The 24,973-nt window shown below is 39.4% G+C and overlaps 1 protein-coding gene across 4 annotated transcripts in view; it reads right to left on the reverse strand.

Annotated features, from left to right (window-relative positions):
• sytl5 (synaptotagmin-like 5) overlaps positions 1-24,973 on the reverse strand; it is a 189,243-nt gene that overhangs the window by 25,482 nt on the left and 138,788 nt on the right. For 2 of the 4 annotated variants that reach the window (XM_043700824.2, XM_087992848.1), the window contains 7 exons: positions 15,150-15,225; positions 12,727-12,844; positions 10,667-10,773; positions 9,247-9,372; positions 6,793-6,858; positions 691-869; positions 251-353 (listed from right to left, as the gene is read on the reverse strand). In XM_043700824.2, the coding sequence (XP_043556759.1) occupies positions 251-353; positions 691-869; positions 6,793-6,858; positions 9,247-9,372; positions 10,667-10,773; positions 12,727-12,844; positions 15,150-15,225 (775 nt within the window). The remainder of the gene's footprint in view (positions 1-250; positions 354-690; positions 870-6,792; positions 6,859-9,246; positions 9,373-10,666; positions 10,774-12,726; positions 12,845-15,149; positions 15,226-24,973) is intronic. The other 2 variants (XM_043700827.2, XM_043700828.2) reach the window with 2 other exon arrangements.

Below are 24,973 nucleotides of genomic sequence, written 5' to 3' on the forward strand. Positions count from 1 at the left end.
TATAGTAAAAATCACACTTCCAATGTGAAATGAACAAGCATATTCTGTCTGCCATATTGGGCACATAAATGACATCTGAATACACCTCGTAAATAATTAAAGGTACACACTGATGTAGATAGTCAGAGGTCCAACAATAAACACCAAAGTGAGTCCAAATAATTTGTGCTGAATTAAACTGAAAACTTAATAGCTTCCTGATGGAGTATTTGTTGATGTGACCATTCACAAAAGGAGCAGATTGACAAACCTTCAATGTTTCATTGTAAACTGGATTTGTTGTGTTTGATTTGAGCTTAGTCTTGCGCTTGCTCTGGCGAGATTTGTCTGGGAGGAGGTAAGTCTTCACATAGCTGTGGATGAATTAAAGAATTTGTTTAGTTCTGATTTTGAATGTAAGCACACTTGAAATTGAGCAAATAAGCGATTAATGTGTTGCTGGAAAAGCGCAGCAGGTCCTTCCTGAAGAAGGGCTTATGCCCGAAACGTCCATTCTCCTGTTCCTTGGATGCTGCCTGACCTGCTGCGCTTTTCCAGCAACACATTTTCAGCTCTGATCTCCAGCATTTGCAGCCCTCACTTTCTCTCAAATAAGCGATTAAGTTTGACTCTGCTATCTGATCACAGCTTCTGATGATTACCTCAGTTCAAAACCGAGCAATCTATTCAAAAAGGAAAAAAAATACTTACGGGTCAGTCCTTTGTTTCTTTTCATCTCCGATTGCTAAATTGCGACATTCCTTCACAATAATATTTAATGCCCCACTTTTGTAGTTATAGTTGATTGCAAGGAGGATTTCCCCACTGATATTGACATTGCCATAGTCTCCTGTTTCACTGTAGACACTTATCATACTATTTAAACTGGTCTGCAAGAAGAAACAAATGAACAGTGTAAACAGATCAGATATTACAGGAGGGGTTTATGATTATCATCCTGACACCTAATGCTCAGACTCACCAAGGATGAACTGAAATATCAGGAAAACGATAGAATTATAATTATTTACTTAATGACTGAGCTGGGACAGACCACATTTCCAGTTTCACTCTTGCCTTTCATCATTGAAATAATGCCAATTGGTAGAAGTAACTTGAGACTGCTAAATAATGAAAATTGTTTTTACAAGTTGATCATATAAAAGGGATGAAACGATTTTCTTGTATTTACTCATCCATCCCCAATGTTGCATTTCTCAAAACAGTGAGTGACACAGTACCAGACTTATATTTCTTTTAGGTTCAACACTGAAATTCCCAGCAGCAGTCACTATTTCTCAGATGGAAGTGCCCAGCAATGAAGAACTGCCAATCTCTAATTCACTAGCAGCTTGTGGTGGGTGGGGCTTGTGACCCCAGAGTCCTTGATCCTTGCGCTTGCCCGCTATTGCCCCATAATGTAGTCATCCTTTCCAAAAATAAAAAGTGATCACCCCTCACCCCTATGCTTCTATTAAAACCCATCCAATTGGAGTAATTATGAATTTGTCTGCTGGTGTAATTGGGCAATAGCACAAGTCTACATTGGATGACAGCAGAATGTTCCCCTCTCCCAATTTTTGTTTCCAGAGAATAACTGGGGAAGTGCATTGTGCATACCACACTATTAAAATTAACAACATGGAGTAGCAATCAACAAGAGAAAAGAATCTTGAACTAGGCAGTAGAGTCATAGAGATGTACAGCATGGAAACAGACCCTTCAGTCCAACTCGTCCACGCCAACCAGATATCCTAAACTAATCTAGTCCCATTTGCCAGCACTTCACCCATATCCCTCTAAACCCTTCCCATTCATATACCCATCCAGATGCCTTTTAAATGTTGTAATTGTACCAGCCTCCACCATTTCCTCTGGCAGCTCATTCCATACATGCAACACCTTCTGCGTGAAAAAGTTGCCCCTTAGATCCCTTTTATATTTTCCCCTCCCACTCTAAACCTATGCCCTCTAGTTCTGGACTCCCCCACCCCTGGGAAAAGACCTTGTCTATTTACCTTATCCATACCCCTCATGATTGTATAAATCTCTATAAAGTCACCTTTCAACTTTCAACTTCTGACACTCCAGGAAAAACAGCCCCAGCCTATTCAGTCTCTCTATAGCTCAAACCCTCCAACCCTGGCAACATCCTTGTAAATCTTTTTTGAACCCTTTCAAGTTTTACAACATCCTTCCTATAGAAGGGAGACCAGAATTGCACACAACTCAAAAAAAGAAGTCTGTAAGTCAGTGGAAGCAATGATCAAGTTGCAGATATACCTTGAATACTGCATCCATTTTTGTTTGCCAAATCAGAGGTGTGCTGTTCAGACAGAGATGAAGCAATTGCTAATCTCTGAAATCAAGGGTCTCAATCATGAGGAATGAATGGAGACACTTAAACCTTTCAGATTAGAGAGCAGGACCAAAATGTCTAAGATTGAAAATGGTATAGATAAAGCTAAATCTACAATATTTAAATTAAGTTGTTGGAGCAGGACAAGAGAACATAGTTCTAACTGAGAAAAGGAACTAGAGCACTGATATCAGGGAATTCATCAAACAGCATGCGTTTAAGACTTCAAATGGAATTTGCAATCAAGCAGCACAAGTGAAGATCCTGCATGCATTTCAGAAAGAACTAGGTACAGTACTGTACTGAGAGAGTTTTGGGATTCATCTGGTTAGAGCTATGTATTGTAACCATGTATGCCTGTTGTGAATAGATTTTCTTTACTCACCCCCTACAGTTACTCTTTGATAAATCAATAATGTAAAACTGCATGCACCTCAAACTGACAACTACACATGTACACAATAAATATTTGTAAGAACAGGATTTGAGATTGAAATTATCATCTACTAATTGAATGTAGTTGGATGAAAGATATTAAACCATAAATACTTGGTATGATAAGTACAGGCTTATGGATATTGGACATGAAGATTTATGAAAATTTTAAAATTGTTAAAAGACTTTAATTATCTTTAAAAGTCTAGGTAATATGCATTATAAAAACAATAATATAGATTGAGAGGATTTGCCCTGCATTCTGTTAATGAGGTAAAACCCTATCTCTCTTTAATGCATTGATAACAGGAGAATATAAGCACTCACTATCTTTCAGAATTAAATAATGGGTCACTTGTAGTGGCTGAGCAATTTTATGATAAGCTTATTGAGTCGTAAAATATTACCATAATTTGTCAAACTTAAACCATTAACTATTTCATCCAATTCAAGCCGAGTTTTAATTCTATAAGTTTTCATATCCATTGACAAGATGGTAATCTTTCAGGGCTTTTTATCACACTTGTGTTGTTTTACATTCACAGTTTCAGGTTCTGTAAAGGGCAGATGATCTGTCTAACCAGAATATTGTCCAATCCATGAAGTTTAACAATTTTCAATCTATCAATATGTAAAACATAATTATGACACCTTCCTTTTCTTATTCTTACTGTCTAAATCCTTGACTATGTTTTGCTTTTCTTTTTCTCATCTTACAACAGAATACTATCTGACTTTCTCCCATCTTTCATTTAGGACGCTGAATTAAGTTAGCAATTTAGCTAGTACATTAATAAATGGCACCTCATTCCAGTCAAATGCACATTGTGTTTCTTGTGCTAACTCCCGTACACTTCTTGTCTCCCAGACAATCTGTGAAGCGGTGACACTAGTTGCAGCTCTAAGCTTCAAAGCTTGAGTAGATCACGGAAATGCATCCCTAAGCTTGACAGCTACATGGATAGCACCTTTTAGGAAGCAGTCATCTCGAAGCCTAAGAGTATGTAGGCAGAGAGGGAATGGATAACCACCACTAGTCAAAGAACACCAAGCAGGTTACAAAATCCCTTTGTGCATCTGGCTATCTAAACCATAGTCAGTGCTGAATAATGATGGAAGCAATACTTCCATTGGTGAATACAATCAGAGCTGGAAATGTGTTGCTGGAAAAGCGCAGCAGGTCAGGCAGCATCCAGGGAACAGGAGAATCGACGTTTCGGGCATAAGCTCTTCTTCAGGAATACAATCAGACCCAAGGCCATGGTAGCAGGGGTGTGCCAATTGTATGAGGGTAGTGTGGAGGAGAGCAAGAAACTTCAGGAAAGTGACAGATGATCCTCCAAGATACTGCACTGCCACCTTGGTGCTAGGGTCAAGGATGTCACAAGTAGCTTCAGGGTACTGAAGGGAAGGGTGAACAGCCAGAGGTTGTGGTGAAGACTGCAGCAATGACAGGTAGGAAGTGTGACTTGGCTTTCAGCTTATTTTTATGAGACCTGCAAAGAAATGTAAAACTACCTTTCAAGAGTAGCAATCTCCAGACTACTCCTAATGCCACAGACTAGTGAGTGCAGAAATAGAAGGTCAGTGAAAATGAATACATGGCTAGTGAGATGGTACAAGAGGGAAGGCTTTCAATTTCTGACATTCTGTGGGAGGTGGGACTTATAAAAAACAGACCTCACCTCCAGTTTCACCTCAACAAGGCTGCAACTAATATTGCAGCAAGAAGGGATAAAATGAGTTTGATGGGATTAGCAACTACAGGATAAACTGAGAAGGAAGAAAAAAGACTGGAAATAAAAAGATAGAAAATTAGTGACTGAATATGGAAGGCAGATGAAACAAAGGCTAGACAATAGAATTGAGTTGTTCAATGAATTAATTTCATTGTGAGGAGGCAAATGAATAAGGTATGTGAACTGAAGGCACAAATAGATAATTGAAAGTATGATATTATAACTATTACTGAAATATGGTTTAAAGAATAGAAGGAATGGCAGTTCTATATTTCTGGTTACTGGGTTATCAGATAGGATCAACAGGGGGATTGAGGGAAAAAAAGGAATGGGAAGTCACAATGTTGGTTAAAGAAAGAATCACAGCTCAGAGGAAGAATAATATTCCAGATGGGTTATCAAGTGTGAAGTGTAAAGAAGGAAAGGAATCTTGGAGTGCATATCCTTAAGATAGCACGAAAGTTGGTTAAGAAGGCATATGGGATTTTTTAGCCATGACACTGAATATCAGAACTGCAAGGTTGTGTTGGAACTATGCAAAAGTGGGTACTGCAGATGCTGGAGGTTAGAGTCAAGATTAGAGTAAAGCACAGCAGGTCAGGCAGCTTCCGAGGAGCAGGAAAATCGACGTTTCGGGCAAAAACCCTTCATCAGGAATGACTGTTGGAACGAGATAAGACACAAGTTAGATCACAGCTGGAGCATACGTATGGTTTTGGTCTCCACTTTACAGGGAAAATATGTAGGCAATAGAAATTTATAAGGAAGCTATCAGTCACGGAGAATTTTAGCTGCGGAAAATTTTGATAAGCAGGGATTGTTTTCTCTGGAACAGGGAGGGCAAGGACAGATTTACTGGAGGTGTATAAAATTAAGGGACCTAGACAGATGATCAGAATGGTTGATAACCACTGGGCATGGGAAGAGTAGAGGGGAGGACTTGAGAAAAGTTTTGATGATGGATTTCTGGAACTCATTGCCTGATCAAGTGCCAGATACTGAAATTCTCATCACGTTGAATCATAATTGGAAGGTCGTAACATTCATGATTATGGGCCAAGAATAGGGAATGTGAATATAAGCTAAATACTACTTTTCAACCAGCACAGACATGATGGACCAAATGACCTCTTTGCCATAGATTTGCTACGTTTCTTGGTGTTGAGTGTCTAGACCTGCAAGCTATTACACAGCCAAAGTTAATGTAGTCTCATAACTTTCCAATATGTTTGTAGGTTCTGAGATGGGAAGCCCACTACCTACTCCCTAGAATTCTGAGAGGTTCCCATGTAAGGCTTGGTAGCAAAGATACTCACACAAGAAAGTGGACCATGGGTCTTGGACTCAGATTTTTGGTTTAGAAGTTAACTCTCAACACAGTCAAATTTGATTACTGAGCTATCAAATTTTTAAGATGACAATGAGGCAGTGAAGTATATTAATCATAGGATACTGATCTATGTCCTTCCTTTGGCAGTAAAGCAGATTAACATTAGTTCTTACTTGATTGTTGAATCTCTCATTTCAAGAAAGAAATCGTAATAAACTAATTTACCATAATGCCAAAGTTCAGCATTGATTCCATTAACTCAATTTGCTTAACATCTGTCTGCTTGGAGCTTTGGGCAATCAAGTAACAGCATCTGAATGCAGACGGTTTGCTTTATAAAATTATTAATATTTTCTAAAGGACCTTTATCAATTGAAATGTATTTGAATACAATTACAAACTGCCAGAGATAGAAAGCTACACTAGAAGTATGTTCTTTTTAGCAAGACAATGATATATGCCATTTATTGCTTACATTGGATCTACTGTTGAGCTCAGCCAATTTTTGGAAACAGGGTTGCTCATAATCTTTTTGTGAAATAATGTGAGCGTTCCCAATGAACCATGGAACAATGTCAGATCTGTAAAGGTTTGTAGAACTGTACAGCATTTAAAGACTAAAAAGATAAATAGTATCTGAGTCACTTTGACATTTCAGCAATTAATTGAAAAGGATAAAGGATCTTGCACCCTGCAGGTGCTGGGAGCATATCAAGCTTTTCTCTTTGCAAAAGCCTCATTTTATCTCCTAGAAACAATAGCTTTTATCCTCAGAAAATGACTACAAGGAAAAAAGATGTTTCAAAAGTATTAGGTTCTGAGATATGATCAATAATCATACATCCCTGTTTTTCACCTCCAATGCAATTACCAGTGCTTAAAGACATATTTGCAAAAAGATAAAGTGAGAATAAAGATGCCTTAATAAATTTGCAAGCAAAGGAACTCACGGTTTCTGCATCATGATCAGGTACATTAAGGAATGTCCACTTCTTGTCAGAGCTTGACTGGCAATGCTTTACATGACAGGACAAGAATTGAAGAAAAATACAAAGACATTGCAGAGTGCTAGTGAGAATACAGCATTGCAGTAAGAGAAAGAACATTTGCCCACAGGGAAAGTCTCCTACATTAACATATTTGAAGGAGCTGTTTGAAACAGTAAGAATTCACACACAAGGATCTTGCATAGAGAGCTTGCACATAAGGTTAGAAATAAAAGGCACACTTTTTTTGTTTTGAAATAGTCGTTTTAAAGAAAAGTGGAACATGAGACGTACAAGTACAAGTTTTGTGTTACATAAATGTAATTGTATCAAATCAGAGTGAATGTGCCCACTTCTTACCAATTCTGCAACAGTGTAAATTTACTTAAATATTTCTCTTTTCTCCATTTTCATTGTTGTTGGCTTATGAGCAGGCTCACTCAATTAAGATGACAAACATCTTTCAATCATATGTCTCAGCAAGCATTTTTGCCAACTTATTTTTGATTCATGAATGAACTGCTTACATCATTTTCCAAAATGAAATAATTGGGTTTTTTTTAATGCTTTGCATAACAATTAATTTGAAATTGCAGCAACTTTGTTAATTTTAATTTACTATCCTTTATAATATAATGACACTGTCTATAAAATGTAATATCTTGCTAAAATATCTTCAAAAATATAATCATGGGCAAGATATCACCTATTCTTCCATTTTGGAAAATAAATCAAAGCTTACAATTACAAAACATTATCATAAGCTTTCTGATAGCTACCAAGTTGAATCATCAAAAAATTACCCTGTGCACAGGTACTTTCAATTCCTCTTCAGTTATACTCCCATTGTTCTGTTACAATGTATACTGTAATTATACTTTGTTATTAAATTCTAGGAAAAATGAGCCCCTATATAACGTAATCAATGAAGACTGTCTGTGTGGAGTTTGCACATTCTCCTCATGTCTGTGTGGGTTTCCTCCGGGTGCTCCAGTTTCTTCCCATAATCCAAAGATGTGCAGGTTAGATGAATTGGCCACGCTAAATTGCCCATAGTTTTATGGGATGTGTAGGTTAGGTGCATTATTGAGGTAAATGTAAAGTAATAGGGTAGGGGAATGGGTCTGGGTGGGTTACTCTTTGGAGGGTCGGGATGGACTTGTTGGGCCAAATGGCCTGTTTCCAGACTGTGGAGATTCTATAAGATGTTATTTCTTGTCACAAATGTTTACTTTATTACAACATTGTTTATCAGTATCTTTAATGTAATTTTTGAACTCCTTGATGCTCTCAGAATTTGTTTGGATGATTATTAGTTCATTTATTGAGTCGGTGTTTCTTCCTCGGTCTGCCACTGCTAAGATAGCAAGCTAGGAAACTTCAGGTTTTTGCTCAATTCTGCTCTTTTCTGGTATCCTTACATTACTTTAAAATGTTTCTTTTTTTTTCAAAAAGTTGTATTTTTAGTGCTTTTTAGATTTGGTTTGCGCCATTTTATCAGAGTTTTCACTCAAAACAGCTAAGGAACTACAGATTTCTTACATGTAAAAGTACATGAGGCAGTATGTGCTCACATTCTCTTGTTTCTCCTGTAACTGGTCACTTGCCTGAAGCCAAAGTTTTAGCTTGAATGGTCTCCATTCTGCATCAAGCATGCTTGGTATATACCTCACACTTACCATCTCCATAGGCATAAGTGGAAGGTTTTCCAGTTTGAAAATTGACCTGTCTGGTTGCATTATGAACGCACCATCCAAGGCCATTAGTCTTGATTTGAATTTGGAGCTTCTAACTCAGAGTCAGGAACCCACCCCTCTTCAGGAATCATTCCCTTGTTTTTATTTGGAATTCAGTATAACACTTGCTAATTATAATTTAGAATCACAACTGGCAGAATATTATGTTTTAAGGATCAGGAATGAACTTCAGAACTCCATATTTGACTTATTTAGCTAACCAACACTGGTGGTGCCCTTCACAAACCCATTTCAGACATCAAGTGTAAGTATTAAGAATTCTGAGATCAATTGAGCACAATCTGATGCAGAAAAATCACCTTCTGCTCTACCTCAATCCAACATAATTACCTCCTAAAGTACTACTGGCACATTCTTCTTCTTTGATATAAAAATTTTACAAACAAATTTTACATAGTTTTCACTAGAAGTCAAAAGAAACTTTCAGTTCATCATTTAACTTAGTCCTAGCATTAAAAGGACTCTGCCTAAATCATTTTTGATCATGGCATCAATCGATTTACTGTTCACCAAATCAATTCTTTAAAGCATTAACAATACTAAAGTTTTAGGAAGTCTACTGAATGCTACCATGTTTAACCAAAGTTTTTACATGATCAGAGAAACACACATGAACAATAAGTGTGTGTCAATTATGACATCATGTTTATTCCAAACTTACCACCGATAAACCACTTCCCAGACTGCTTCTTCCACTGCTTGGGCGATACATAGAGACCAAGTCATCGATATCTTCTTCCTCCTCCTCCTCCTCCTCCTCCTCCTCCTCTTCTTCCTCAAGATAATCCTAAAAGTCACATATTACCACAGTGAATACAGGCAAGTTGTATTAATATTTTGAAGCTCAGCTTTGTACAAAAGATGGCATGAATTCAAGATTTGAATATAGATATTTAACATTCTATTTTGCACTGTAAACACAGGAATATACAGGGACAGAAGAACAAACACTGCAAACTATTTTATTTTCCCAATGTTTAAAACAAAATTACTTTATTTATCCTATTGCAATATCACAGGAGTATTATGGCACAGAAAGAAGCCATGCAGTTCATTGAGCATGTACCATTCCATTAAATGAATATCATCACCTAGTGTCCATTTCCTATTTTCCACATAACCTTGCACATTGTATGCATCCAAATATTTCTCTAAAGCCCTCTTGAATGACCCAATCGTGCCTGCCTCCTACACACTTCCATGCAATGCATTCCATACCCTAACTACTTGGTGAATGAAAGTTTTTCCTCATTTCGCCCTTGCTTCTTTTGCAGATCATCTTAAAATACAAGTTAAAAAGAACCAAATACAGAAAAGGCCCTTCCTGATGAAGGGCTTATGCCCTAAACATTGATTGTCCTTTTCTGTGGATGCTGTCTGACCTGCTGTGCTTTTCCAGCACCACATTCTCAACTCTGATCTCTAGCATCTGCAGTCCTCCTTTTCTCCTACAGAAAAATTCAGCCAAGTACTTTGGGTACACAATTGATAAGTAGCATGTTGATGCTGATTCTGCCTCAAACAGAGACCAGAGTTGTGCAGGATCGAGTAGCCAAGGACATGACTGGAAGTCATTTGATATTTCTTTTTCACTGTAAATTCCTATCAAACAAATAATGTATATATATTTTTAAGGGATGTTGTCCTTTGAACAATATTTGTATTGTTGTTTTAGTACCTTCGACGTTTGATTACTGTTAAAAAAATCTTCTGTTTTTAGATTTTTCAGTCACTAGGAGACTAGACTGTAGTCCCTGAAATGCCACAGTATTGATTTAATATAAAATCTCAGTCATCAGTTAGCTTGCTCAAAGTTATTATTGTCAAAGCTTATGGCATTACAGGGAGCTACAGTGACTGTTCAAAGCTGAGAATCATTCTTAACATACTGTGCTTCTAAACCAGTAATAATCTTAGCATAAAGCCACATGCACAGCCACCTATTGCAATAGACTGATGCATTGTGTTCACTCAATGAAAAATATTTCCAATTTCATGAGAAACACTCACAAGGTCATTTTATGTTTAAGAATTTTAAAGGAACCATAATCCATGAAAAAACAGTTATGTTTTCAACTGACCATGGCTTCATTGAGACCTCCAGGTACACTTTTACTCCTGAGGCTAATGGAATCTTCATTGCCGGATGTATAGGATCCACTCAAGTCCAACTCTGATCTACTGCGATCTGTACCAAAGACACAGTTATATTATGGGACAGGACGGTATATTATAAATGACTTTATACAAATAAAATATACTGAAAACCAAGATTACTTTCGCCTTGACTGGCTACAGCATATCCTAGAATGAATTCACTATAATGATATCTCCTATTATGGAGTCATAAGACTCATACAACACGGAAACAGACCCTTTGGTCCAACTCCTTCATGCCAACCAGATTTTATAAATTGCACTAGTCCCTTTGCTGCGTTTGACCAATATCCCCTAAACCTTTCCTGTTCATGTGCCTGTCCAAATGTCTTTCAAATGTTGTAATGGTACCCACTTCTACCACTTCCTCTGGTTGCTCATTCCATATACACACCACCCTCTGTGTGAACAAGTTGCCCCTTAGGTCCCTCTTTAATCTTTCCCACATCACTTTAAACCTATGCTCTTTAGTTTTGTACTCCCCTACCCTGGGGAAAAGACATTAGCTATTCACCGTATCTATGCCTCTCATCATTTTATAAACCTCAATAAAGTCACTCCTCAGCCTTCCAGACCCCGGTGGGAAAAAAAACGTGGCAGCCTATTCAGCCGGTCCCTACAACTCAAACCCTCCAGTCTATACAACATCCTTGTAAATCTTTTCTGCACCCTTTCCAGTTTAATAACACCCTTCTGAGAGCAGGGAGATTTGAACTGTACACAGTATTCCAAAAGTGGAGCCTGTTTCACAACTTTTCCCTCCCTCTAAATATATTACACCAAACAGCCAAGTAAATTTATTTTGCCAGGTGACATTCACATTTAAAAGCAAAATGTCAAGGAGAATGCAAAGATGATATTGAAGGTAAAGGATTTGTTAGTTAAACCATATGTAATGGAGTATTGATATCTGGAAAAGGACTGTTGCTAACCCCTTGCTTTCTGGGCAAGCAAGCAATACTCCTATTTGTACAATTCTCAGAATGCCCACACTTCGCGAGCTCTTTCTTCTGTGCATGTGCAATAACATTATGCAGGAGAACTACATTATGATGTTTTACACAGAGTTATCACCAGCAGATAGGTTAATTAAGCATGTATATGCATGTGTCCTGAATAGGGTCAAATTAGTATTCTGGTGTATGATAGGCCCTCAATCTCTCTCGGGCAAAAAGATTCTGTTTTTGATTAAAACCAAGAGGATTATTTGAGAATAGACTTTTAAGACAAAAGCAAGTTCCTTTCTTTCTGTAGAGTGTATGATTTGCCACCAGTCTACTAAGGCAAGGTTACATTTCTTTTACACATATATCTCCTCAGAAAGTGGAGTGGTTTTCTGAACTATCAGTGAGGAGAGGCACCCATAAGCAGATTTGAAAATTGAAATACTGGGGCACACTGGTTACAATTTTCTATTTGTTAATGCATGGTTTAGATTACGAGTAACATAGATTTGGGAGTCCATTATACTATAACACCTGGGTCCTAACCCCGCTGAGGATAGAGGATAGTGTTTAGGTCTCAAGATCACTATGCTTAAACAAATGCGGACTGAACAAGAGACGAATTTTGCTTTGGGTTGTCCTCATGATAACTGTGCAGATTAAAAACTGACATCAGCTCTCTCATTAGTTGCCCTTCCATTTTCAGTGGTGTGTCTTTTTTAGGGTGAAATCCAATTACTCTTTCAAATCTGTTTTTGTCTAATGTCAACAGAATGCGGTCAGTGTGCGTAACAAGGACTAAAATCAATAGATGCAATTTGCCCAGTGACCTATAAAACCAACTAATATATGCAATACTTTGGTTTGTCCTGATGCCTTTTCTTCAGAAGCTGAAACATACTCCAATGTAATGGCGTGTTCATTCATGGATAAATAAATTCCTTGGACTTTTTGGGAATTTAACCTGAAATTGCAGCATTGCAATAATGATTTGTTAATCTACTGCATGTTTAAAGAAAAGCATTGAGACATGCACACACCTGATGAAATGGAATATCTGGAAATTGCTATTTTAGGCATATTGTTTTTTCCTTTGACCAGGTCCTTGGGCACACTGTTACTCATTGACAGAGTGTCAACACTTTCTGAAGATTTAGCCTACCAATGAAAATAACATGTCAATCAATACAAAACAATTTTATTAAAATATGTAATTGTTTTCTAAAATCCCTTTCATAAACCAAAATGACAGTCCTGAGAAGTCAGAAATGCACTTATTGGCCTAAAAATTAATTTAAATACACAGTGCACAGTTTCAAAACAATCAAGGGCTTAGCTTCCAAGGCATTTTGATATACCAATCTCAGCCTTGGATTCTAGTATTCAGGAAAACATTTAACAATTAGATCAAAATTTTGAGTATGAATGTAGTTTTCATTTAAAAATCTTGAAAAGCACAGAGGCATTTATCCCCATGTTGTTCATTACTGGCACTTAGCAGTCAGTTCACCCTTCCCTGTTATCTGCTGAACTTGGAATGTTAGGTTTTTTTGTGATTGAATCAGAACACACAAATCTCTCTATGCTGCAGTTTTCTGTCTTTCTTCTTTAAAATAACATTCAACTCTTCTATTCTTCTTGCCAAAGTGGATAACAGGTTTGATTCCAACCTCAGGTGACTGTGGAGTTTATACATTCTCCCTGTGTCTGCATGGGTTTCCTCCGGTTGTTTCGGTTTCCTCCCACAATCCAAAGATGTGCAGGTTAGGTGAATTGGCCATGCTAAATTGCCCTTAGTACTAGGTGCATTAGTCAGAGGGAAATGGGTCTGGATGGGTTACTCTTCAGAGGGTCAGTGTGGACTCATTGGGCCGAAAGACCTGTTTCCATACTGGAGGGAATCTAATCTAATCTAATGTAAACTTAACAATTTCCCACATTATATTCCATCTGCTAAGTTTTTGCCAGACTATTTAACCTGACAATATCCCTCTGTAAACTCCTAACTACTTAGCCTCCCACCTATTCTTCTGTTGCCCATCTTCTTGGGGATTGTACATTCACTTCAGTCACCAAGTCAGTAAATTCATGTAAATAATTGTGTCCCCAGAACTGATCCCTGTTACACTCCACTAGTTACAGGTTGCTATTGCTGAAAATGCCCCCTTTATTCCAACTAAAAAGTTAGCCAATTCTCTATCCATGCAAATATTTTATCCCCAACACATGGGCTCCTATCTTATTAAATAGCCTTATGTGCAGTACCTCAAGAGGAAATCTATATAAATAGGAGGTGTTAATTCTGTGACCAGCTTTGATCACCTTATTTAAGGATATTCTTGCACTAGGGGCAGTCCTCAGAAGGTTCCCTAAGTTGATCCCAGGGATGGAGGGATTTGCTTATTACAGGTGGAGTAGGTCAAAAGCCTCAGACTAGGGTGTGTAATCTCAATAAGGATTTGTTCATTTAAGACAGAAGTGAGATGGATTTTTTTTTCTCTGAGAGTAGTGAATCTGTGAGATTCTTTACGGCAGATAGTTGTTATGACTGTGTTATTAGTATATTCATGGTTGAGGTAGATATCTTTAATCAGTAAAGGAATCAAGGATTTTGGGGAAAAGATAGAGAAATATCAGATCAGCCATGATTTCAGTGAATGGCAGAGCAGACTGAATGGGCTGAATAGCTTACTTCTGCTCCTACATCTTATGATCTAAACCAAAAAAAAGCCAAATAATGGCATATTGATACTGTCCACTGAGTTCACAGGAGGGGCCTCATGGTCATGGCACCAGGAACAAACAGGGAGTCACAGCTTCAAAGGAAAAAGGGGAAAAAAACTTATCAATTGATCAATGTCTTTGAAAACATTATTCATATTTTAAGGAATAAATATTTTTACTTTTATTATTTTGGAATTCACATGGGCTAAGTTTGAAAAAAATATCACAATTAGAAGAATGTCAGAGAAAGAAAGGGCCATTCAATTTGTTCTAAAATATGTCTTACTTTAGGACTGGTCTGAACATGTCCATGACTTTCTATTCCCTGTAAAGTCAGTAATTAAATACGTTTTGAATTCCACAAGTTAGTCAGCATTTGCTTCACTAGATGGCACACTGTTCTAAAGTAACTTCTTTCTGCTCAGATTTACTATTTCTCAAAGGTAAGTAAAGCTTCTTAGGTGCAGAATATTTTATTCAAATACAGGGTTCCTATAAGCTTTTTAAAGGGTCCAGCTAGAACTAGATTGAGGCAACATTGCTTTTATTATTCGACTGTTGAATATACAATTTAATTCTTAGATTCTAATCACAGATTTTACAAATGTTGAACACATATTTGAGCAAGGTCAAAATATAATATCCACTGCTGTGATGTAGAGCTTTTGAAAATTCTAAAGAGGAATTATTCTGATGTTCAATCTAACTATATTCTCAATTTAAAAGATGTCTGACTTACCCTCTTGTTACTCTCTGAAACAATGCTGCGTTTGCTGGATGCTGGTGAGATCTGGAGCACTGGGGTGGATGTTCTGCTGTGGTTACCAAATGGTCATTATCAGAAATTGCACATAGTATACTGGATTTCACTACAAATGAATTATGCTTCAAGAAGCTTGACAAAGCTAAAAATTTAAATCCAGACTTTTCACTGTTTTCAAGTCCAGAATGCACATTTTCAGTCGTTTAAGTTCTTAGGGGATATCCCATGTGTCCTATTAATCAGTGAGGCTTTGTCGCCTACACTGTCTAAAGCAGCTAAAAGGCAACTTTGTCTATGGAGTGTGTGTATATGTAGATCACATCCCATGGCCTCACACAAGCACTATAATCTAGATAATCCTAGGCTAAAACACAAACCACAGCTCATATTCTGTGTAAATGCCCCTCGTGCCAATAGTTTATTATTATTGCTTATTACTGACCATTTAATTGGATGTGACAGAGGCCATTGTGTTTATCTAGTTCATTTTTCCATAGAAAACTCGAGGCACTGTCATCACAAAATCCACATATTCTTTAAGAATCTCAGTATTTGCACAAGTCCAGAAAAGCATTCTTATTTTTCTTGGTTCCTGGGATTAGCTTTGAATATTTTCCCAGTTTTCCCATTTGTCCTGTGGTGGTTTGACACAGTATTCATGATTTAAAGTTCCTCTGCCTGGCCAAGTTCATTCTCACTCTTGAGGAACTTCTCTTTTATTGCCTCTCACTTTCATCAGGTCAGAGGAGTGGCCATGGGTACCCCCCACTTATGCCTGTCTCTTTGTCAGATATGTGGAACATTCTTTTTTCCAGTCCTATTCCACAGCTCCTTCTCTGGTACATCAATTATATCATTGGTGCTGCCTCCTTATCTCAACTGGAATTGGAAAAGTTTTCCTCCAAATTCACCTCCAATTTCCACCCCACTCCTCCCTTCCTTTCTTTGACACTTCTGTTTTCATTTCTGGGTATATCTATAAACCCACTGACTCCCACAGTTACCTTGACTATGCATTGTCACACCTTGCTGCCTATTCCATTCTCCCAGTTTCTTCGTCTCCGTCACATCTGTTCCAATAATGCCAACTTTGACAAGGGGGCCTCCAAAATGTCCACCTTCTTCCTCAACCGACGATTCCCCTACACCGTACTTGAGGGCCCTCAGCCAGGCCTAACCCATCTCCTGCACTTCCGTCCTGACCCCCTCTCTTTCCTCCCGCAATAGTGAAAGGGTCCCCCTTGTCCTCTTCTACTATCATACAAGCATCCACATCCAGAGGATCATTAGCCACCATTTCCGCCACCTCTGGCGAGATGCCGCCTCCAGACATATATTCCCCTCCCTTCCCTTATCAGCCTTCCCCAGGGACTTTTTCCTCTGGGACATTCTGGTCCACTCCTTCTTCACTCCCAATACTGTCCACAGCCCCATGGCACTTTCCCTTGCAACCACAAACACCTGCCTTTTACTCCCTCCCTCATCAGTATCCAATGGCCCAAACACACCCACCAGGTGAAGCAGCACTTTACCTGCATGTTCACATAATCTAGTCAACTGCACTCTCTGCTCACAGTGTGGTCCCCTCTACAAAGGGGAAACAAAGTGTAGACTGGATGATTGCTTCAGAGAACACATATGTTGGAAAGACCCTGAGCTTCCAGTTGCCTGCCACTTTAATACACTACCACATTCCCTGACCAACAACTCTGTCTCAGACTTGCTGCAGTGTTTCAGTGAAGCTCAGCGTGAGCTGGAAGAACAGAACCACATTGTCTGCTTGAAACCTCTACAGTCTTCTCGACTCAATATCAAGTTCAACAATATTACGGCTTGAGGCACCTTCTTCCATGTTCTTACCCCAACCCTCACATAATAGGCCTTATTATCACACAGGCTGCTAATACATACCCATTATTAGCTACTAACAGTCCCTATTAACAGTTATTCATCCTCCTAGCCTGACCATTGTCTAGTCCTTTGTCTGTCCAACAGTTCTTCTCTCTCTTTGGGCTCTACCTTCACTGATCATTTAATCCTTACCCACTTCCCCCATTCTATCTTCCACATCAAAAACATTTCCCTAGCTGCCATCAGTTCTGAAGAAGGGTCACTGGACCCAACACATTTACTCTGATTTCTCTCCACGCATGCTGCCAGACCTGCTGAGCTGTTCCAGCAATTTCTGTTTTTTGATTGAGGATTTAGCACTTTTTATTCTACTGTAGAATTCCAAATTCTTCAGGGGGTCAGTTAGCGTAACTGACTGGATGGATGCTTTGTAGAAAGTGAGGACTGCAGATGCTGGAGATCAGTCGAGAGTGTAGTGGTAGAAAAGCACAGCAGGTCAGGCAGCATCTGAGGAACAGGAGAATTGATGTTTCGGGCATAAGCCCTTCATCAAGAAATTGGATGCTTTGTAATGTAGAGTGATGTCAAACAGCATCTATGGATACCAAGAAGGACTCTCCTTCTCCACCCTTCTCCTTGCTTGAGAGGCGGCGATCGTAAGGTTAAAACTTCACCAGTTATGTCTCTCATTTGAGACAGCAGCAGAAAGGTCTGTAAAGACTATGGTGACTTTACTTATCTAAACACTCTTGTAGGGTAACTTATTACAGTTTCTCATACTGAAAAACACAAATCTTTCAGCTTTTTCTCATCACTTCTACGTTACAACTGAGTAACTTTAAATGAATAACTGGCAAAAAAATGGAACCACTACGATTCAATTTTGTTTTTGTTCTTCACTCTGTCACTTATGTGGCATTATGATTTTTCTTGTGATTTAGTGATTAAAACTAACTGTAATTCTCAAGGATCAACCTGGCCAGATCATGAGAAGCTTCAGTGGTTCAGACTCCGACTATGTATTTATCTAATGGATTTCACTCCTAGCAAGCCAGAGAAACAATGCTACAATACTGTGCTATAATTTATTTTTAAACTGCACTTCCACCTCCAGGATTATATGTACTCTAGTCCAGGACCATTCAGCTCTCTACACTCTTCACATTCAGCTCACTATTGTTTGTTACATTGCAGCCTTTCATTGACACAACATGCTTATTAGGCCAAACTGACCTTGGCACCCCAGCGGAAAACGTTATCACACGGGGAGATCAATCGTCAAATTATCGGACCACACGCTGCAACCAGAAGAGATTGAAGTTGTTAGCAGGGGTCCCAACATCTGCCCCACCACTAAAATGGACCCGAGTCTTGCAGCAGACACGGAAGAATTTGTCAAACAAATGAGACTCCAGAAATTCTTTCAAGATGCCAGCAGTGATTCCAGTGAGCCCACTAAGGAACCAGAACAATCATCACAGGTATCCATACAGGAATGACCAAAGAAGGAGTCAACTTGGACCCCATCGAAGGGCTGTTGCCCTGGGCTTGACATGTACACTCAAACCGTCAGGAAATATATAAATGCCAGATTCATCAGCCGCACCCACAAGGTAGAGCAAAACATCACCCAGTCACAATGCAATGCCATCCATGCTCTCAAAGCCAATCACACCATTGTCATCAAACCAGCAGAAAAAGGAGGAGCCATCATCATTCAGAATAAAACAGATTACTGCAAGGAAGTGTACCGACAACTGAACAACCAGGAACACCACAGGCAACTACAGGCCAATCCGATTAAAGAGCACACCCGTGAACTAAACACATTGATTTTTTTTTTGATCCAGTCCAGTCCTTTGGATCCAGTCCTTCAGAGTGCCCTAAGTGCCCTCATGTCATGTACTTCTCATGTAGATGACTTCTACTGCCTTCTGAAGATACACAAAGCCAACACACCAGGATGTCCCATTGTATCAGGCAATGGGACCTTGTGTGAAAACCTCTCTGGCTATGTCAAAGGCATCTTGAAACCCATTGTACAGGGGACCCCCAGCTTCTGTCGCGACACTACAGATTTCTTACAGCAACTCAGCACCCACGGACCAGTCGAACCGGGAACATTCCTTGTCACAATGGACATTTCTGCATTCCATACCATCATCCCCCATGATGACAGCATCGCGGCAACAGTCTCAGTACTCAACACCAATAACTGCCAATCTCTGAGCACTGTCCTACAACTCATCCACTTTATTCTCGACCACAACATTTTCATCTTTGACAACCAGTTTATCATCCATTGCAAGACATGTCAGAGTGTCAATATGGATACCACCATTACACATGGGGACACCTCCCACCACGTATGTGGCAGGTACTCATGCGACTCAGCCAACATTGTCTATCTCATACGCTGCAGGCAAGGATGCCCTGAGGCATGGTACATTGGCAAGACCGAACAGGAGCTATGGCAATGGATGAATGCGCACTGCACAACAATTAACAGACAGGAGTGTTCCCTCCCTGTCGGAGAACGCTTCAATGGTCAGGACATTCGACCTTGGACCTTCAGGTGACCGTCCTCCAAGGTGGACTTTGGGACAGGCAACAACGCAAAGTGGCCGAGCAGAAACTGATAGCCAAGTTCGGTACCCATGGGAATGGCCTCGATCTTGGGTTCATCTCACACTACAGATGACCCCACTGCACCACACACACACATTCCTACAGACACACACATACTCCTATAGACACACACACAGACACTCACGCAGACCCTCTCTCATATACATGCTCTCTCTCAAATGCTCACACGTACACTCCCACATGCACCCTCTTACAGACTTATACCCCTTTACACTTGCACACGTACACTCATAACCCCCACACACACACACACACACAGACATTTACGTTTGTGGGGTGAATTTGAACTTGCAGAATTACATTTTATTTTGCTCAAAAGCTACATGAATCCATGTGAGATTATGTAAATCCATTTTTTTTAGATTAGAATCAGTCTGAGCATCGTGGCACAGACAGTCTCACACAGGGCACCTCACACTTTAAGTGCATTATCTGGGCAAAATTGTTAAAGTCCACTTGAGAATGTAACTTTTAAAAAGTTCTGTAATTTCCTTAAGATAGAACTGACACCAACATGTTCATTCTAAAAAATGAGAGACTTAATAAACAATCCAGGTCTTTTTCAATATATAATTTCAGTTACATCACACTGTAAACTTTTGCTATAAATTCTGTATCTCATGATCTTGTACTTCACAAGTACCTGATGAAGGAGCAGCGCTCTGAAATCTAGTGCTTCCAAATAAACCTGTTGGACTATAACTTGGTGTTGTGTGATTTTTAACTTTGTACACCCCAGTGTACAAAGTTAAAAATGTTCTGTAACACCAACATCTCCAAATCATGCATATTAGGACAAAGTGAGGACTGCAGGTACTGGAGATCAGAGTCGAGAGTGTGGTGCTGGAAAAGCACAGCAGGTCAGGCAGTATCTGAGGAGCAGGAAAATCAACATTTCGGGCAAAAGCCCTTCATCAGGAATGAGGCTTGTGGGCCAGGGGGTGGTAAGATAAATGGGAGGGGGGTGGGGCTGGGGGAAAGGTAGCTGAGAGTGCAATAGGTAGATGCAGGTGGGATAATGGTGATAGGTTGGAGAAGCAGGTGGAGTGGATGTAAATCTTTGGCATCTTCAACCCAAAGGATTGTGGATATTCCAAAAGTAGACAGACAGACTTTGGGTCTCTCAGGAAACTGAGGGATTTGGGGGAACAGGTCGGAAAATGGAGTTGAGGTCAAAGATCAGCCATGATTGCATTGAAAGGGCCCTTAAATTGTCAATAACAACCCTAATTATCTGTAGTGATATTAATTTGTATTCACTTCACAAATCCTGAGGTTTATTGAAATTCAGGGAGATTTTGGAATTAAAGTAATTTTACATAAATAAGGAACAGCAGGGGTTGCAGAAACAGCCCCTGGAGCATTTCACAGAGTATAATTATCAAATCTAATATCTTTCAGCCCATTTCATTCCACCTCCAAATATCTTTGTCTACATTAATAAATTCACATCACAAGTAATTAATTGCTTGTAAAGCATTTTGAAATATCCTGAGGAAATGCAATTTAAATGCATGTTTCATTATTGTAGTCAGATGCACAACAATCTTTCTTTTCAAACTTATATCAAAGATTCTAGAATTTAGCGATTACGTCAGAATTTTCCAACATTCCTTGTGTTCTTGGAGTTTGATGTTTCCTATTTGCAACATTATTTTAGAGGTAATTCTCAACTTGGTTCCCAATGTTTAATTTGATTATTTTTCCAGTAGCTAGTATGAAACAAATGAGTTTGTTTTATCATAGATTAGATTAGATTACTTACAGTGTGGAAACAGGCCCTTCGGCCCAACAAGTCCACACCGACCCGCCGAAGCGCAACCCACCCATACCCCTACATTTACCCCTTACCTAACACTACGGGCAATTTAGCATGGCCAATTCACCTGACCTGCACATTTTTGGACTGTGGGAGGAAACCGGAGCACCCGGAGGAAACCCACGCAGACACAGGGAGAATGTGCTGCCCAAATCATCTTTCTTGAAAATAGGTATCATGGTGCATTTTCAGTCGAATTATGAGTGGCATGGTGGCTCAGTGGTTAGCACTGCTGCCTCACAGCATAGGGACCTGGGTTCAATTCCAGCCTCAGGCAACTGTCTGTGTGGAGTTTGTATACTCTTCCTGTGTCTGTGTGGGTTTCCTCCCACTGTTTGAAGGTGTGCAGGTTAGGAAAATTAGCCATGCTAAATTTCCCATAGTGTTCAGGGATGTGTAGCTTAGGTGCATTGGTCCTGGGTAAATATAGGGTAGGGGAATGGGTCTGGGTGGGTTACTCTTCGGAGGGTCGGTGTGGACTTGTTGGGCTGAAGAACCTGTTTCCACACTGTAGGTATTCTAAATTAGGACCTGAAATTAATGTTCTGTAACCATTCACTCTCATAATGTCTGCCTGGACTTTCTGATTTTGTCCCTAGTATCAGCTGCTGTCCTTGTAGATTTCTTGACACCAACTCCTTCAAACCTGTTGAGGATCACAATGGAAGTGGTAATCAAGATAATTCAGTTTAGTTGTAGAATCATTTTGGATGGATGATATATAATCAGAAAATCATAGAGCTGTACAGCATGGAAACAGACTCTTTGGTCCAACTCATCCATGCCAACCAGATATCCTAAATTAATCCGGTCCTATTTGCCAACATTTGGCCCGTATCCCTCTAAACCCTTCCTATGCATATGCCTTTTAAATGCTGTAATTGTATCAGCCTCCACCTCTTCCTCTAGCAGCTCATTCCATATATGCACCATCCTCTGTGTGAAAAAGTTGCCCTTTTTAAATCTTTGCCCTCTCACCTTAAACCTATGTCCCCTAGTTTTGGACTCCCATACCCTGGGGAAAAATGGTCACCCCTCAGCCTCTGATGCTCCAGAGAAAATAGTGCCAACCTATTCTGCATCTCTCTATAGCTCAAACCCTTCAATAATCTTGTAAATCTTTTCTGAACCGTTGCAAACTTCACAACATCCTTCCTATAGCAGGGAGACCAGAATTGCACATAGTACTACAAAAGTGACATAGCCATTGTCCTATAAAGCCACAACATGACCTCCCAACTCCTATACTCAATGTCTTCTTCACTATCCTGTACACCTGCGACTCCACTTTAAAGGAACTATGAACCTGCACTCCAAGGTCTCTTTGTTCAGCAACTCTCCCCAGGACCTTATCATTAAGTGTATAAGTATTGCCCTGATTTGCCTTTCCAAAATGTAGCACCTCACATTTATCTAAATTAAACTCAACCTAACACTCCTCGGCCAATGGCCCATCTGATCAAGGTCCTGTTGTGCTATGAGATAATCTTCTTCACTGTCCAATACACCACCAATTTTAGTATCACCTGCAAACTTACTTACCATTCCTCCTATGTTCAGATCCAAATCATTTATATAAATGACAAAAAACAGTGGACCCAGAACAAATCCTTGCGGCACACTGCTGGTTGTAGGCCTCCAGCTTGAAAAAGCAACCCTCCACCACCACCATATGTCTCCTACTTTGAGCCAGTACTGTATCCAGTACTGTTCTCCCTCTGTTCCATGTGATTTAACCTTGCCACACACTTTACTGAAGTTCATACAGATCCTGTCCACCACTCCGCCTTCATCAATCCTCTTCGTTACTTCTTCACAAAACTCAATCAAATTAGTGAGAGGTAAAAGAGGATTCCAGTGAGGGCAAGTTTGTTGCCATACTTAGCAATGGAAGAGGGGAATAGTCAAAAAATGGGGTAGTCTACTGCGTTAAAGGCAACAGAGAGAGTGAACCCTTGTTGTTACTACAAAAACGGTAGTAAGATTAGGTCTGCCATCTCCTATGTGAAAATTGATTGTTATTGAACATAACCATAAACAAGGAATGGTTAAAGAGCACATTTTCTGTAATCATATAGACAGGCTGAAATTAAATGTGATCTGACAGAACGGTGATAAAACTCACTTTGACAAGGTGCCACACAGGAGGCTCCTAAATAAGGTAAAAGTCCATGGTGTTAGGGTCAAGGTATCGGCGTGACAGAAGTGAGAGAGTCAGGATAAAAGGGTCATTTTCAGATTGGTAGCCAATGATTACTGGGGTTCTGCATGGGTCAGGTTTGGGACCATAACTATTCACATTATGCATTAACAATCTGGACAAAGGAACAGAGATCTTTGTTGCTAAGTTTGCAGATGATAGAAAAATAGGTGGAGGTTTACAAAATCATGTGGGGCATGGATAGGATAAATAGGCTGTGAGTGTCTGCACATATAACGACCATGAGATTGATTGCTCCCTTTTGCTAAACAAGGCTTTTCAACTCATAATCAACTGCAAAACTCCTTTATTTCCATCTATAAATAGATCATCAATGGTTTAGTGTCTAAACTCATTTTAGAGTTGCATCTCCTCAGTCATATAAATCGTTATCTCATCATGATTTACATGAATCTAATTATAAAACATTTCAATCACTGTTTACACAGTTTACATTATTCATAGTTTACTTTGACTGATGGTGTACCATATTGAAAATTGTTGGGCACTCTGTGGTTGTTGAACAACCCATGATAATCATTTTCACATCACTTCTTAGCTTGAGTAAGATCAATGTTGTGTGTTCCTTCTGGATGAACTGTCAGGGGTGATCTGTTTCTCTGATGACAGTGCCTCTGACTTCCTGTCCCTTAACCAGACTTTCTGCCTTGGCTTTAAGGCTGGCAGAGGTTTTGCCCTGTGTGTAGAGTTGTAGAGCTCTGTTTTTGTTTCTATTCTTGCTTTATCTTCTTGTAGTCTTGAGAGATTACATTTGGTTTGAGGTTACATGCTAAAACTGGCACAACCATTTTTAATCTCCTCATTAAAAAATCCACTGACAAATACTCAATGGTGTTACTCAGTTGAGGAAATCCCATTGTCACTTAGCATCCTTTTGCATCAGTGACTTCAGTCTTGACTGGTCTTTCCACCTCTCAATCAACTGAAGGTAGAGAGGAGAAGCTGTCACCCTGTCCCCAAAGTAAACTACCTGGAACTTGTACACAAATTGATAATCATTGTTGAATAATCATTCTTCCAGTGAACTGCATTTTATAAAGATCCATTTCATCATTCTGACCATTGAGTCTACTGTGATTGAAATGAAGTCTTGCCATTTCAAGCTATCTTGTTGAATAATCAACCAGGATCAAACACATCTTCCCTCTAAAATTGAAAAAATCCATTGCTAGCCTTTCTCTTGGCCTTTTTGGGATTCTCAATGAGACCTTTGGTTGTGTTTGCACTTACATGTGTAGGGCAAACACTTGGCATAATGAA

This window comes from Chiloscyllium plagiosum, unplaced genomic scaffold (genome assembly GCF_037043375.1).
Source record: "Chiloscyllium plagiosum isolate Xiang-an unplaced genomic scaffold, Cpla_swu_hap1 HiC_scaffold_12, whole genome shotgun sequence".
Classification (NCBI taxonomy): Eukaryota; Metazoa; Chordata; class Chondrichthyes; order Orectolobiformes; family Hemiscylliidae; genus Chiloscyllium; species Chiloscyllium plagiosum.